The 13,658-nt window shown below is 38.7% G+C and overlaps 1 protein-coding gene and 1 long non-coding RNA gene across 2 annotated transcripts in view; one reads left to right on the top strand and one right to left on the bottom strand.

Annotated features, from left to right (window-relative positions):
- The window catches only part of LOC140700289 (uncharacterized), a 38,963-nt gene extending 32,279 nt beyond the window's left edge, over positions 1-6,684 (top strand). The window contains exon 3 of the long non-coding RNA XR_012078674.1: positions 5,575-6,684. This is a non-coding gene — a long non-coding RNA (uncharacterized lncRNA). The remainder of the gene's footprint in view (positions 1-5,574) is intronic.
- The window catches only part of EP300 (E1A binding protein p300), a 66,731-nt gene that overhangs the window by 7,924 nt on the left and 45,149 nt on the right, over positions 1-13,658 (bottom strand). Inside the window, exons 16-27 of the mRNA XM_072973589.1 lie at positions 13,322-13,466; positions 11,274-11,392; positions 9,851-10,090; positions 9,382-9,470; positions 7,418-7,498; positions 5,691-5,747; positions 4,932-5,009; positions 3,187-3,254; positions 2,141-2,291; positions 1,873-2,019; positions 1,121-1,234; positions 100-265 (exon numbers count right to left, since the gene is read on the bottom strand). Of these exons, the coding sequence (XP_072829690.1) occupies positions 100-265; positions 1,121-1,234; positions 1,873-2,019; positions 2,141-2,291; positions 3,187-3,254; positions 4,932-5,009; positions 5,691-5,747; positions 7,418-7,498; positions 9,382-9,470; positions 9,851-10,090; positions 11,274-11,392; positions 13,322-13,466 (1,455 nt within the window). The remainder of the gene's footprint in view (positions 1-99; positions 266-1,120; positions 1,235-1,872; positions 2,020-2,140; positions 2,292-3,186; positions 3,255-4,931; positions 5,010-5,690; positions 5,748-7,417; positions 7,499-9,381; positions 9,471-9,850; positions 10,091-11,273; positions 11,393-13,321; positions 13,467-13,658) is intronic.

The following is a 13,658-nucleotide window of genomic DNA, read 5'->3' as shown; positions in this document are numbered from 1 at the left end:
GGACGAGGGAGAACAAACAAGATTTTTGTTAAGACAGTTAAACAGAGCACAGAGCAGCAACATCAGTCATTTCCCAGTTCTGTCCCCCCAACTCCTGACCTTGTAGTCATGGACAATTCGCTCGGACACGGCCTTGTCCAGCATCTTTTTGTACCACTCCTGCAGTCTCTTGGGCTTGGGTATCTTCTGGTCAGGGGGGTGGCAATGGAAGATATAGTCGTCTCCCTCACTTGGGGGACATGCCCAAATATGCCCTGTTGTGTATCTAACAACATAAAGAGAAGAAACACTCAAGAGAAAAGATCATCCATTCTGAAAAGAATGCTACACTATATTTGGGGGAGGGGAGGAGAAGTAATTAGAAAGTTAATTAATTGGATAATGGAGGTACTGAGGGTTGAATCCAGGACATGCTATGCACAGACTCTACCACTGAGCTATACCCTCCCACACGAGAATGCCACACTTTCAAGTGTAGAGTAGAGTCATTACAGAAACCAGTGATTTCGCTCAAGATGATACAAAGTGTACGATCCACATCAGATGGACATTTGTAGGCCAGAACTAGGTATGATCCTGGATCAACATCCTTCAAATTTGCACTAAAGGACCAAACAAAAGCTACAATGCAAAGGAAAATGAATCCATGTCAACAAGAGAGCTAAATAAAATGCACATTGTTAAAGAGAAATAACCACCAAAGGTGATGCGGAATACTCTAAAGCACACATACACCTTGAAGGTAAGGAACCGGTCTTATGGACTGTTTTAAATCTCTAGACCTTAGTTTGATTTTGGTTTTGATATCCAGGTGTAAAAGAATCAAGTGCAATTTATCGTTCTGGTCTTTAATGGGGAATAATGTTCAAATCTAACTGCATCTAATAGCTTAACCAAACAAAATAATACTAGTCTGGGATGGGTGCAACTAGGGCCAAAATATCCATTCCCCCCCTCCCACTGGCAAAGGATATCTAACCAAGTTAAGATTATAGTTCTACTAGATGAAAACCAAAGTTGAAGAGTAAAGACAAAAAGATCAAATATTTGCATATCTTAACCTATGTCTCACCATAACACCCAGTGGTAATCAGTTTAAACAAATTGCTTTTATGCTTACCCTAGTTTCTTGACGTATTCTAAATATCCAATTAGAATTTCATGATAGACTGCAGTCCTCAAGCATTTAGGACGGAAGAAATGAACACTATCGAGGTATGATATGTATACTCTCCTACACCAAATGGGGAGAAAGAAACCAAGTCAGGTCACATAACCAGTTCCTACTGATGTGGCTACAACACACGTTCTCTCTTCAGCGCTCTCTGCTCACCTTGTCACTTGTGATGCTTACCACACGTTACTAGTTATTTGGGTAAATGACTAGATTTTGGGCCTACAGCCCTATTACAGTCCCAGCAGCACCCAGCAGGGCCTGACAACACAGGACATCAATCAACAGTGATGGATCCAAATACGTCCTGGCAGAACTCTGATTCTGGCCTTTGTACTATTTTGGAAACGAAAAATTCCAAACCATATCCTATCCCCATTTGCACGACATTCTTTCAGGTATCTCAGGAAGGTACATGACACAACCTAGATTTAAGTACATTTTCTGAAAAGCAGTCAGTTTGTTCCCTATTTTGAATTTCAAGTTGCTATTCATATCTCTTTCCTTATTACTGTGACCACAGAAAACCAGTATTTTGTCTTTTGGGTTTTTTTGTTGTTGTTTCACTTCAATGTAAAGTACTCAAGATTTTGCATTTCCAAACCAAGCACATCAAACACTGTCTTGTTCATTATGCCTTTTCACCTTATAACTTCAGACTCCCATGCAAATCAGAAAGTGGCAGTTGTAAGCCCTACCTCTGGTTGGGCGGAGGGCAATCGGAGCCATACTCTTGCACGTGCATGCCGAAGAAACACAGGTCAACACCATCGATCTCTTCGAAGGCAAAGAGGGCTTTGGTTCGATATGGAAAGGATTCTGCCATCTCTCCACTATCTACAAACCTGTACAGTGCACATTGGAGGGAAAAACCACAACATCTCCGTAAAACTAGAATCACCAGCAGTAACCGTGTGTGCTCAACGGTGGATCCACAAGAGAAGAAAAGGGGAAATTATTCGATACCTTGCTTTCATGCCTGGTTTGACTTCCACAGTTTTGTCAGAAGCATGAACTACCCGCACAGTGACCTCTCCAGACTCAGGGTGATTCTGTCGCCTCAGAAAGTCATTCACACGATTCTCCAGAAAGGTGCCAAGCCTAGTAGACGGCAACCCTAGGAATGCAGAAATTACACATTCAGTAGTAACCAAGGGGCATATTTATTACTGTCAGTCTTATAAGGTTCAATACGAATTTCAATTCTGCTTTTTCAATACTAAAGGGGTAACTTACTGGGTTTTGTTAAAAGTTAGCAATGTAGTCAATACTTAAAAAAAAATTAACATGGAACACTTCGTGAGCCTGTGTGTCCTCCCCGCAGAGCGCATGCTACTCCTCTCGTATCATTCTCATTTCAGTATATGTGCAGTTAAAGCAAGCAGGGTAGTCAGTATTTTTTAAATGTTACTTTCCTCAACTTTTTATTTTGAAAAGTTTTCAATTTCAGAAGATTCAAAAAACAGAACAGACATCCATATGCACTTTGCCTCGACTACAATAATACTTAAAAACCTCTGGTAGGTGCTTTGATAAACCTTATAAAGAATAAAGCTCAGCAAAACAAAACAAACAAAAACAAAAAAACCCCCAAACGGCAAAGGCATGTATAAAACTGAAATTGACTGCCACCCCCACCCCACTGAAAAGATCACATAGGTCTAAAAGCAATCCTTACTACGTAAGGGTATTTACACAAAACCCAGGGAATCATTCATGAGATGGCAATTCTGACCAAGTATTTACACATCTGGCCCCAATCAGGAAGTGCCCCAAATACAGAAAAATGTAGCAACAAAGAAAACACATATCCTTCTTTTTACAAATCATTAGGTCTAATGAATTTCACACCAAAAAGTACATTTCAGTACAACTTAAATTATAGAAAAAATTTGATTTTTACTTTAAGTAATTTAAATCATATTAAAACAAAATAGTTCATTTTGGATGTTTAGTTTTAACTATGCTTCAGTGAAGTTTTGCCAAAATTCACCTGTAAGAATGAAACTTACTTTTAGCAGAAAATTTATTTTCTTTTCTAGTTCGTGCAGTTTTCTTTAAACAGCCATCACAGACAAATCTAAAATGTAAACCAAGACTTTGCTTAAACAACTTAGAGAAATATTTAAATTAATGTGTACTAGGGGGAGGGTATAACTCCGTGGTAGAGTGCATGCCTAGCGCCCACGAGGTCCTGGGTTCAATCCCCAGTACCTCCATTAAAAATAAACAAACCTAATCACCCCTTCTAAACAAAAATCAACCAAACAAAAAATTAATATTGTAGTATAAAAATCTATCTTATGTATGTGTAAAGTTGCAATTCAGAGAGATATTTCTAAATACATAACAAAGAGTTAATAAAACTAATAAAGAGCTCTTAGAAAAATTTAAGAAGGAAAAAAATTAAAAACCTAACTAAAAAACAGGCAAAAGGCATGAAGAAAGGTTAAGGGCATATAAAATGGCTTACATGTGCAAAGATGATGAAGAATTACAGATTAAAGCAGGAATTTTTGTGGGTTTTTTTTTTTTTTTGGCTAATCACATTGGCAAAAGTCTATATGCTACTGGTGGGGATGTAAGTAAGTACATTTTGAAAGCAGCACCAGATTTTAAATGTACATTCTCTTTGTTCCAGCAATTATATAAGGATGTGTGCATAAGTAGAATTTCTTACAAAAACTGGGTTCCACATTAAATGCTCACCAGCCAACTGACTCATGTTTAGTTGCAAGGATCACTAAAGTATCTTAATTACTCTCTCCCACTCTTGAGGAGAGTACTGAAAAGGCTTATCTAAAGACAAGCCATGTAAACATCAACTGCTGTGACTTCACTGTTTTTTTCTGGAAATGTGTTGATTAGCCTCCCCTTTCCTGTGACCTCCAAACCAGTGTCAACAGTCAGTCCAAGAAAGAGCAGTAGAGTAGAGCTCTCGTCCTACTGCGAGTCGCTGAATGCGGAGACCCTCCCCCAGGCCTTCCCTTGGAACACAGCTGGGATCAGCCCCGTTCCTGGAGAGTGAGAAGCAGCCCAAAGCAGTAGACAGATGAGTGTCACAATGGACAAAAACCCACTCTGTGAAAGTCATTAATGATGTGCAGCCTAAGTAAATATGTGAAGAATATTCAGAAACAGAACATGGGGCCCAAGAATACCTTGTTCACTGAAGTCTGTATCTGGTCACTGTCACGCAACCCTGCCTTCCACTGAACACCGATGTAACTTACAACCCAACCCACTGAAAACATTTTAAGTCAAATCCTAACCAAGGTCACCATTTGGTATACCGTTCATTATGATGGTCTTTCAGAGGTAGAAATAGGTGTCCCCTTGGCACCCTCCATTACCCGTATCTTCTAATTTTTCTACTGCATAAGTAAAATTCAGACTCTGGCAAATTTAACTGAGTCTAACACCTCCTTGCTGGTTTCTAGCTGCTACAAATTTCTTGTAATCTCTGATGATAAATCTTTCATTAAGTATTGATTTTTGATGAACAATGACCACCAAAGAATTTAAAAAATGAACCAGCAGAACAAACTTACTTGTATATGGATTAAAAAAGGCAAGAGAAAGATTTATATTTTTGGATTCTAGGTTATTTAATGTTTTAAAACCAGATTTTACTTATCTTTTCCCAATCCAAAAAATAATTTTCAGAGACAGCGACTTTGAAAATATTATTGCAAAGAAGACTAAAACTCACTAAAGTTCACAGGGAAAAAGTTGAGAGAAAATACTTAAGTCTCACCCAGACGGCCAGATGATCTCATGATGAAGAACACAGATCTGATGCATCTTTCTTCCACACTCTGTACATTCAACAAACCTGGAAATGAAGGAAATGAAAAGTCAAAATGTCAAGATTAAATCCAAATCTTAAACCAAATGAAAACTTTCGATATTTTCTGATTTCTGACAATTCAAAAGACAGCCAAGGTCATGTCCAAAGAACTGAAGTAATAGTTTTAAAGAGTTCCTGGGTTTTAAAAGTTTCTTAGTGTTTATAGGTAGAGCAAATCTCAGAAGCAGTTAAGTTCAGTCATTAAATGTGGCCATTTTAACTGTGACCATGGAAAGGCGGTAAAAAGTGAAAGATAAAGATGACTGCCTTCCAAGTGAGTCCAACACCATCATATCCATGTCAGGAACGCCCAGAACACCAATACATCTCTGTACAGGGTTCTGAAAGGCCTCACTATAAAGGGGGGGGATTATGAGCTGGTTTGCAAATGCAGAGGACAACAGGGCTGGAATGCATGGCACTGAGCAGAGGTAGCTTGATGCTTCACTTAGACCTACATATAAAACACCAAAATATTACGTCAATTTAGTGAAATGTAAATGAATCTTAACCATAATGTGAACTTTAACTCTTCTACCATCTGTGTTAGGTATGTTACAGATTTAGCCCAAGAATAGAGAATCATCTCACTGGCTATGCAAACCAAGAGAATGAAAGGAAGAAGGAAACTCAAGGTGTACTGACTATTCAAGGGGAACTACTTACAGTTCAGGATCCAGTGTGTCATTTTTTCTCTTCGAAAATTGTTCTTTATTTATTGTACTAAGGAAAGAAGAGGGATACAGTGAGAAAAGGCAACAGAAAGATAATTAGACCACTGTTCTAACCAAAAGGAACAAAAAAACCCATCCTGTGAGTGGGTTATTTAAATCTTCTAAGACTAAACCAAGGATACAATAAACTTATACATTCTTGCTCCCACAAAATGCACATTTACATAAAGAAATGCCTATGTTTTCTGGAAAGAACTTAAGAGTAAATCTACTCCCACTTATAGGAAAAGGAGAATCCAGTAAGAACTAGGCATATGGGTTAGTTCTTTTCCTTTTTAAATCTTGCCCACTACTCTTACTGTTAGGTATCTATACCATTTAATAGTTTAATGTTTCTAGACTGAACAAGGTATATAAAGATAGTGCGTACAGAGGGACCTAAATCACTATTTAATGTGGTTCCTCCTCACAAAAATGAGGACATTTCCACATTTAAGCTGTATCTGACTGGTCATAGGCTAGAGACTCATCATTAAATGGCCTGAAGTCTTGCTACTCAAAGTGTGTTCTAAAGACAAGAAGCACAGAATGATCTGGGAACTTGTTAGTAATGCACAGACTCAGGCCCACTGCCACATTCAGAACTGGAAGAGGGGCCTCTGCACTGTGAAGTCAGAGATGAGCTGTCCGAAGGTACAGGACACGTGGGGAGCCACTCGATAGCACCAACTGTAAGGCTGTCTCCCTTCCTGCATCAGGGAAAACTAGCTGGAGCCGACTTCCCTGGTTTAGCCAAGGGTCAGAAAATCTCCTTAAGGTTCAAGGGGACCTAATATCTAGTTTCTAGACCAGCACCAGTCCCCACTATGTCTATGGTGACTGAGGACAAAGTACAACTTCAAAACCCAATTTGGAAACATTAACCAGTTTTTCTCAGAAGCCCTGTTATTACTAGTAACAATTCCGTACTTTTTTTTTTTAAATGTTCTCAGTTGCTTCTGTTTATTATAGGTTAAACTGGAAAAGAAGCTGAAGAATATTGAAAAGACAACATGCAGTTCTTTTTTTCTGTTAACAATCCAAATTTCAATGTCTAACTGAATCTTAGAGATCAGACGTACCATGAGGCAGTTTAGGCTGCGTCTGAAAAATTTTCTTGGCATTTACCAAACCACAAGAACTTGTGAGACAGCAGAAGTCCAAGTGTCTTTCTGTAAGTCACTCTAACAAATTCCTAAATCCCTAATGTTGTTAAATGATATTCACAATTGTAATGATTTGGGTATTTTTAACCTGTATGAGAAAGTTGAATGGTGGTTATTTGGTCAATTTCCCTCAAACTCAACATAGCTAACAGTGAAACTAACTTTTTAGGAGAGAAGCTGGCTGTTTCCTTATAGAAGAAATATACCTAAAATGACCATCCAACACTGAAGTATTCCCTAGATCAGCACTGAAAGAACCTTCTGCTGTGATGGAAATATTCTCCATCTGTACTGACCAATATGGCAGCCATTAGCCACAGATGTTTATTAAGCAACAGAAATTAGGAATTTTAAGTTTTATTTGCTTTAAGTTAATCTGTATTCTACTAGCTCCCTGCGGCTAACGGCTATCACACTAGACAGCATAACCCAAGACCACTTAGAAGCCTGAGCATAATCACCTAACAAAACAGAGAAATAAGACAGTACTTTCCAACATAACATAGTTACTTACGTTTGAGGCTGGGAAGGGTCATCCCCCAAAGAAACGCTCTCCCCTTGGATTTCATTGAAACACTTCTCACAGAAATGATACCTGTCGGCAAGAAGGCCATACTGGGGTGAACTGTTCCGTTCACACAACACAGCCCAAGCCAAGCAACGAAGCCACCAATCACAGCAGGCCAAGGAGGGGGACGGGAGCAGAGAGCAGGTCATCAACGGCGACAAGGACATTCAATGATGCAGATTTATGGGCCCCACAGTTTAGGTTTGGTTTTTGGTTTTTGGTTTTTTGCAATCAAAGCCAAGTGCAGACAACGACAAGCATGAGGGAGAAAAAAAAAAACACAAAACAAACGAAGAAATGAGGGATTGCAGGACAACAAAAAACATAAAACGCAAGACAACACAAAGCAGAAAGCCAAGGCAAAGCACAGATTAGCATTAAATATCTCAATGGGATCACAAGTAGCAAATGATTACAGCAAATAAAACAAACAAGTCTCACACAGACCTACACCCTTCGGTTTTAGTAATTAACGCTACTTGATGCAAATAATCAAAAGGATAAGGAAGGATAAATATACTGGGGAGACAAGATCTGTTACTCTATCACCTAAACATGGCAATCACTCTTCTCCCCACTTTCAAAGAAAAAATCCATTAGGGATATAGTATCAAGAAGTCATCTAAAAACCACTGTGGTCTGAAAAAAAGTTTCTTTTTGATCAAAGAAGCCACATAAGTACAATGAAAAGTCTGCACAAGCAGTTAAACAGACTGTGGCACCAACTGACATCATTTAAAGGGGAGAAGAAAGGCAGTGGTGTGTGCAGACACATGATTACATATTTCTTGGTACAAAGACTGCAAGCGCTGTAGACTGGTGGTAAAAGTCCAGAAACGCTACATAAATGTCAAGATGACAGCACAAGCAAAGTTTCGTGCCAGCTGTCACTTGCTTTTTTGAACACAAGGTGCTTGTAACAACTTGAGACTACTTCCTAAGTTTTAATGAGTAAAAACCGTGGATTCTAATGACTACAAAGCATCAGGGAGAGTGCACCTAACTTTTTGTAAATAAAACAAAAAGTTTAAGTGACCTTTTCAAAGCTAGAAATACAACTATAGCACACAAGTTCAGCAAAAAAAATCACTGTGGATTTCGTTCAAAGTATTAACTGTCCAGCCTTGCTATTACTGTCTCAGAGCCCCAAGTAAACACCTGATGCCAGCTATATTGTTGGCTGATTAAGATAGTAAGTGCAATTTGTGATTATAGCCATTGTTTGAGCAAGAGAAAATAAGGCAGCAGTGTCTAATTTACTAGAAGCCTACCATCCACTGTCATATTCAAGTCTGTTTAAGAAGAGTCTGGTACAGAGTCATTTTTGGGGGTATTCCCTTTTATTTGCTTAAGAGAGGCAAAAAACCCCTGGAATCCTCTGTTTTTATATACTCCAAGAAAAACTTGGAGTTTTTGGATGGATAGGCTGTACACAAAAAGGAAACATTTCCTAGAAGATACAGCTGGTTAACAAACTTTTGGTTAAAAGTTTTCTGGGTAGTTCTGGGAATGGTGAAAGCCAGCAGCAATTTCACGGACAAGTAGAAAGACTAATTAGTTTGAAAATTTTGTTTTGCTAGAGGCTGCGGTGAGCTGGAGGAGGACAGTGGAAAGAGAAGTGGGGCCTGGGACCTAGTCCCATGTACGCCACCAACTCATGAAATTGTTTAACTTCATAAGGCCTTGGGTTTCTGCCTTATAAAAATATGGGCCCAGACACAAGGCTACTTTCTATTAGAAAACTGTATAATTCTGCAAACAAAGGCAGAATGCAAAGACCAGAACTTGTGCTGTACAGCTGTTTTCAAGCAAGTTCCACATGAACCATGACTGTATGTGTGCTGGTCCTTCCGCATGCACTCCCTAGACATGCGGACAGTCTGACCACAGTCCACACAGGTCAAGCTTACCTGTTCTGGTAACTGTAGTAAGTGGCATCGCGAGGGATTGTGCATAACTGTTTGCCATAGCAACAGAGTGTCTGTGGAGAGAACTCCAACTGCAAAAGAAACCATTTATTAAATATGGTTTGAAGGGCAAGCTGAAATATTTATACTGGCAATTCTGAAACAGAAGTCAGTGAAGTCTTAGTTCTCATTTATGTTAATCACAACAGGCAGTTTCGGTTTACTAGTGTATTATTTCATCACTCTGAAAGAAGCTTAACAATCCTATCCTTTCCACCAGTTACAAAGAACAAGAGAACAAGAGGAGCTCAATGTGAACTGACATGCCCAGGAGAACCAGCACATGCCAGGCATTGTGCACCACAGGGAAATATGACCCTGTGAGCCCCTATTCAAGATGAACTTACAATCTGATGATTTAGAATTCTAATTGGTCAAATTTTCAATTCTCATCTGTGCAAAAATTTCTTACCTTTCTGCCACAACAGTATCCAAGGCCCTGCATCACTGGGTCAATTTCTTGTTCAAAGACCTCAGATAACTTGGAGCAGTATTTGTATACCCGTGATGTTTTCCGATTATATAACCAGGCATTGTTGAACATTAGCCAAATGTCGTCCACATACTGCCAGGGCTCCTGATACTGTCCAGTGTCTAACTTCCTCTTGATGGTAGAAAGATCCATGGGGCTCTTCACAATATCAAAGTAATCCTAGGATAAGTGACACCCAGCAACATTATCCAAAATATATTCAAGGTATATGGCATAGCTGGCTATAATCATCATTAATTTTCCAGGTAATGTTGAGTTTTGGTTTGATGTGTCTGTATTTCCAAAAATATGATTGATGCCCATCACTCCTTTAAATCATCAGTCTACAGAGACATGAAGCAGCCCAGAGCAGACAGAATAACAATAACTGTAGACTTTCTAGACACCAAGCTGATGGTCTACAGAAGCGACTCCAGATACTTTACCACAGTATATGTGCGATCAGTTTAAAGACCAAGAAGTCAAAGACCTTTAACATTTTAGTACTAGAAGGGGCCTAAGTCCAGAGAACGTCAGTGATCCATCTAAGGCCATGGGAAAATATAGGGGTTAAAAAAACCCTAATGGATTTTTGCCCCTTGAAGCACTCCAATGCCTTACCCAATACCACTTAAAATCCTTGAATGAAACCTGCCAGCAGCTTGGTAGGTAAAGGCAACTCTAAAACCAGATGAAGCTAATTTGGGTTCATCTTTTCTATCACGAGCTACTGCTACTCAAGTGATAAAAATAAATAAGCCATATAACTCAGCAATCCCACTCCTAGGTATACAACCAAGGGAAATAAATTAAAAGATATGTAACACACACAAACTTGTATGTGAATATTTATAAATGTGCTATCCTCAACAGCCAAAAAGTCTGAACAACCCAAATGTCTATCAACTAATGGATGGGTAAACAAAATGTATATATATCCATACAACAGAATATTGCTGGCCATAAAAAGGAATGAAGTACTGATCTGTGCTACAATATTGTCAAATCTTGAAAACATCATGCTAAGTGAGAGAAGCCAGTCAGAAAGAACCACATTCTGTAAGATTCCATTTGATGAAATGTCCAGAATGAACAAATCCATAGAGACAGAAAGTAGACCAGAAGCTGACTGGGGGATTGTGAGAGGAAATGGGGATTGACTGCTTATGGAGATGGGATTTCCTTTTTGGGGTGATGAAAATGATCCAAAACTGACTGGGTTGATAGCTACACAATTCTGTTAATCCACAAAACCCGCTGAACTGTACACTTTAAATGAGTGACCTGTACAATATGTGAATTGTATCTGAATAAAGCTGTTGACAAAAAAAAAAAAAAATCATAAGTACCAACCCATACTTACAGGGATTCCTAGAAGTTGAGGGTCCACAGGTTGACGAAAGGGGAGGGATTCTGGATCCTGTCGATAAAGTGCCTCCAGTGTTGGCATCAGTGCCTGTCTTAACTCTTCAGGTTTGAAAACTTAAGAGTACATTTGAAATTAGTTACCATTTTGAACAAAAGAAGAAAAAGAGTTCAAGTCAAAGCTATAAAAACTATGTCAAGACTCAGAAAACACAAAATTCCCTGCATTGTCTCCATGAACTATCACTGAGGGTGTACTTCCTGTCTAATTCCTGGTCGGCTTCAGATAGAGCCTTCAAAACACCATGTCTAGGCACCTTTAAATACCCGGCTCAGCTAATTTCTCAGTCAAAAACTCAATTAAGATAGCCTTGACCAAGTAGAGACAGAATCCTAAGCCTTCCAAAAAATTCATGAAGAGACTTGTCAGAATATTCCAAAAGATACAGATGACAGGCGGGGGATGCTGTCAAGCAAGAATAGAAAGAAGCCCTCCTTTGTGATACAGTATATAATCAGTCAGAAATTAGACCTACTATTGTCTTATCACCAAAGAATCAGGACCACTGACAGCTAGGAGTCCTTCATTACAATGCTTCAGCAGAAGACTTATTTATTATTTTAATGGCAAATGTTAGGTTTAAGTCTAAAGAAAGAGAACTAAATTGTTACTGCCAGAACAATGGACTCAGCTGATCAAAATACATTTGTATGTGTTCTTACTACTAAATGTTTCCTAAAAGTCAGGAAAGATTTGCTGGTGTGTCCTGAATGGAATTAATTTAAACTACTGTTAAAGAAGCTGGTCAGTAAGGGTCCAGTTTTCAGCTTTAAATCACTCTGAGCAGCGGTTTTGTTACTTTTCTATTTACGAATTAATTTTAACTTAAAGAGGATACCCTCTTGTCAGTATCTCAGATATTCTTTACCCCATGGTAGGGGCTTTCGTGAAAAAAATTAAATAGATGGGAGGAGAAGCGTCTTTGTCTCTCATACTTTGTTGTGCTCAAAATAAACAGAATTTAAGCAGACTTGTGAGATTAGTATTTTAAAGAGAAATTCCTAATGGTAAGATGGGGTTTGTTGCAGCTTACATTAAAATATCTCAATATGTAACAACCTTTTTTTAAAAAAAAGGTTGAACTATTATAGTTGACTTACAATGTTGTGTTAGTTTCTGGTATACAGCACAGTGATTCAATTTTTATATATATATATATATATTCCTTTCCATATTTTTTCATTATAGACTTTACAAATCACCTTATTTTTAAATGAAAATAAAATTTTAACTCCATCACTTCCAGTGCATTGCATTCATGGGAACACTTTTATATACATCATCTTCAAGAGCCAGCAGATTCTCCCTTGAGATAAGTCCTACCTGTGCCACTAAAGGGGTTGGTAGAGCCACAAGAAGTTCTAGTCCTAAACTATTTAGTAAATTAATCTCTGAGGAACTGTTTGAGTTTAACACTTTGCTAAGGACTGCGACCTGCTTGGCTTTCCTATTACTCGGTAGCGTGGTTCAGAGCAAAGGTTCTGAACCAGTGTGCCCAGGCTCACTTACCAGCCTAGTCAGCTGGGGCAAGTTCAGTTACCTGACCTTGCCCAGCCTCAATTTTCCTGCCTATAAAACAGGAATCAAAGACCCCACAGAGGTGCTGTGAAGTTCTCACAAGAGACAAAGCACGTGTGTGGCCAGTGCCTGGTGTACAGCAGGCTAACAAAATACATTACAACTATTATTGTTTCCTGCATTTTAGTCAAGGATATTATTTAATAATCTCTCTCCTCTGACAGGTAATTTTGAGAGGCTGTTAACAACCCTAGTGACTAAAGAAAGCAAATATACATAAAGGAAAGAAAATTTATTTTTCCAACATTAGTAATATTGATGAGACCAGGTCAAGGGCTCCAGGCTTAGTGAAATCACATTAAAGTCCATTTCCCACACCTAACAGCTCAATCTCATCTTACTGAGGTCTCTCTCTCTCTTTTTCTTTTTTCCCCTGCCTCCAGAAATGCAGAGTCTAAGAGACTTACTCTTCTTCTTTGACTGTCCTGGGACTGGAGGTGACTGGGTCGCTGAAGTACTTGGCTGGTCTTCCTCTTCTTTTGTTTCAGTTTTCAATTCAGTGCCCCTCTCTTCTGTTTCTGTAGGTTCCACTTTACAGTCTTCTGCTTTAGTCTAAAAGATGAAGTAGGAACTTTTAGATTCCAGAGACATGCAAGTAGGAAGCAGTAATACCATTATTTTATGTACTCTCCCCTGTGGATGTATCTGAAGACCCATTCTCACATGGAAATCAATAAAATGAGATCTAATTATCAGAATACATTCCTGTAACATATTTAACTGGGTTCCGAGTCTGAGATCCTA

This window comes from Vicugna pacos, chromosome 12 (genome assembly GCF_048564905.1).
Source record: "Vicugna pacos chromosome 12, VicPac4, whole genome shotgun sequence".
Taxonomy (NCBI): Eukaryota; Metazoa; Chordata; class Mammalia; order Artiodactyla; family Camelidae; genus Vicugna; species Vicugna pacos.
The sequence above is the reverse complement of the archived record's forward strand: the minus strand, read 5'-3'. Positions and strand labels throughout refer to the sequence as shown.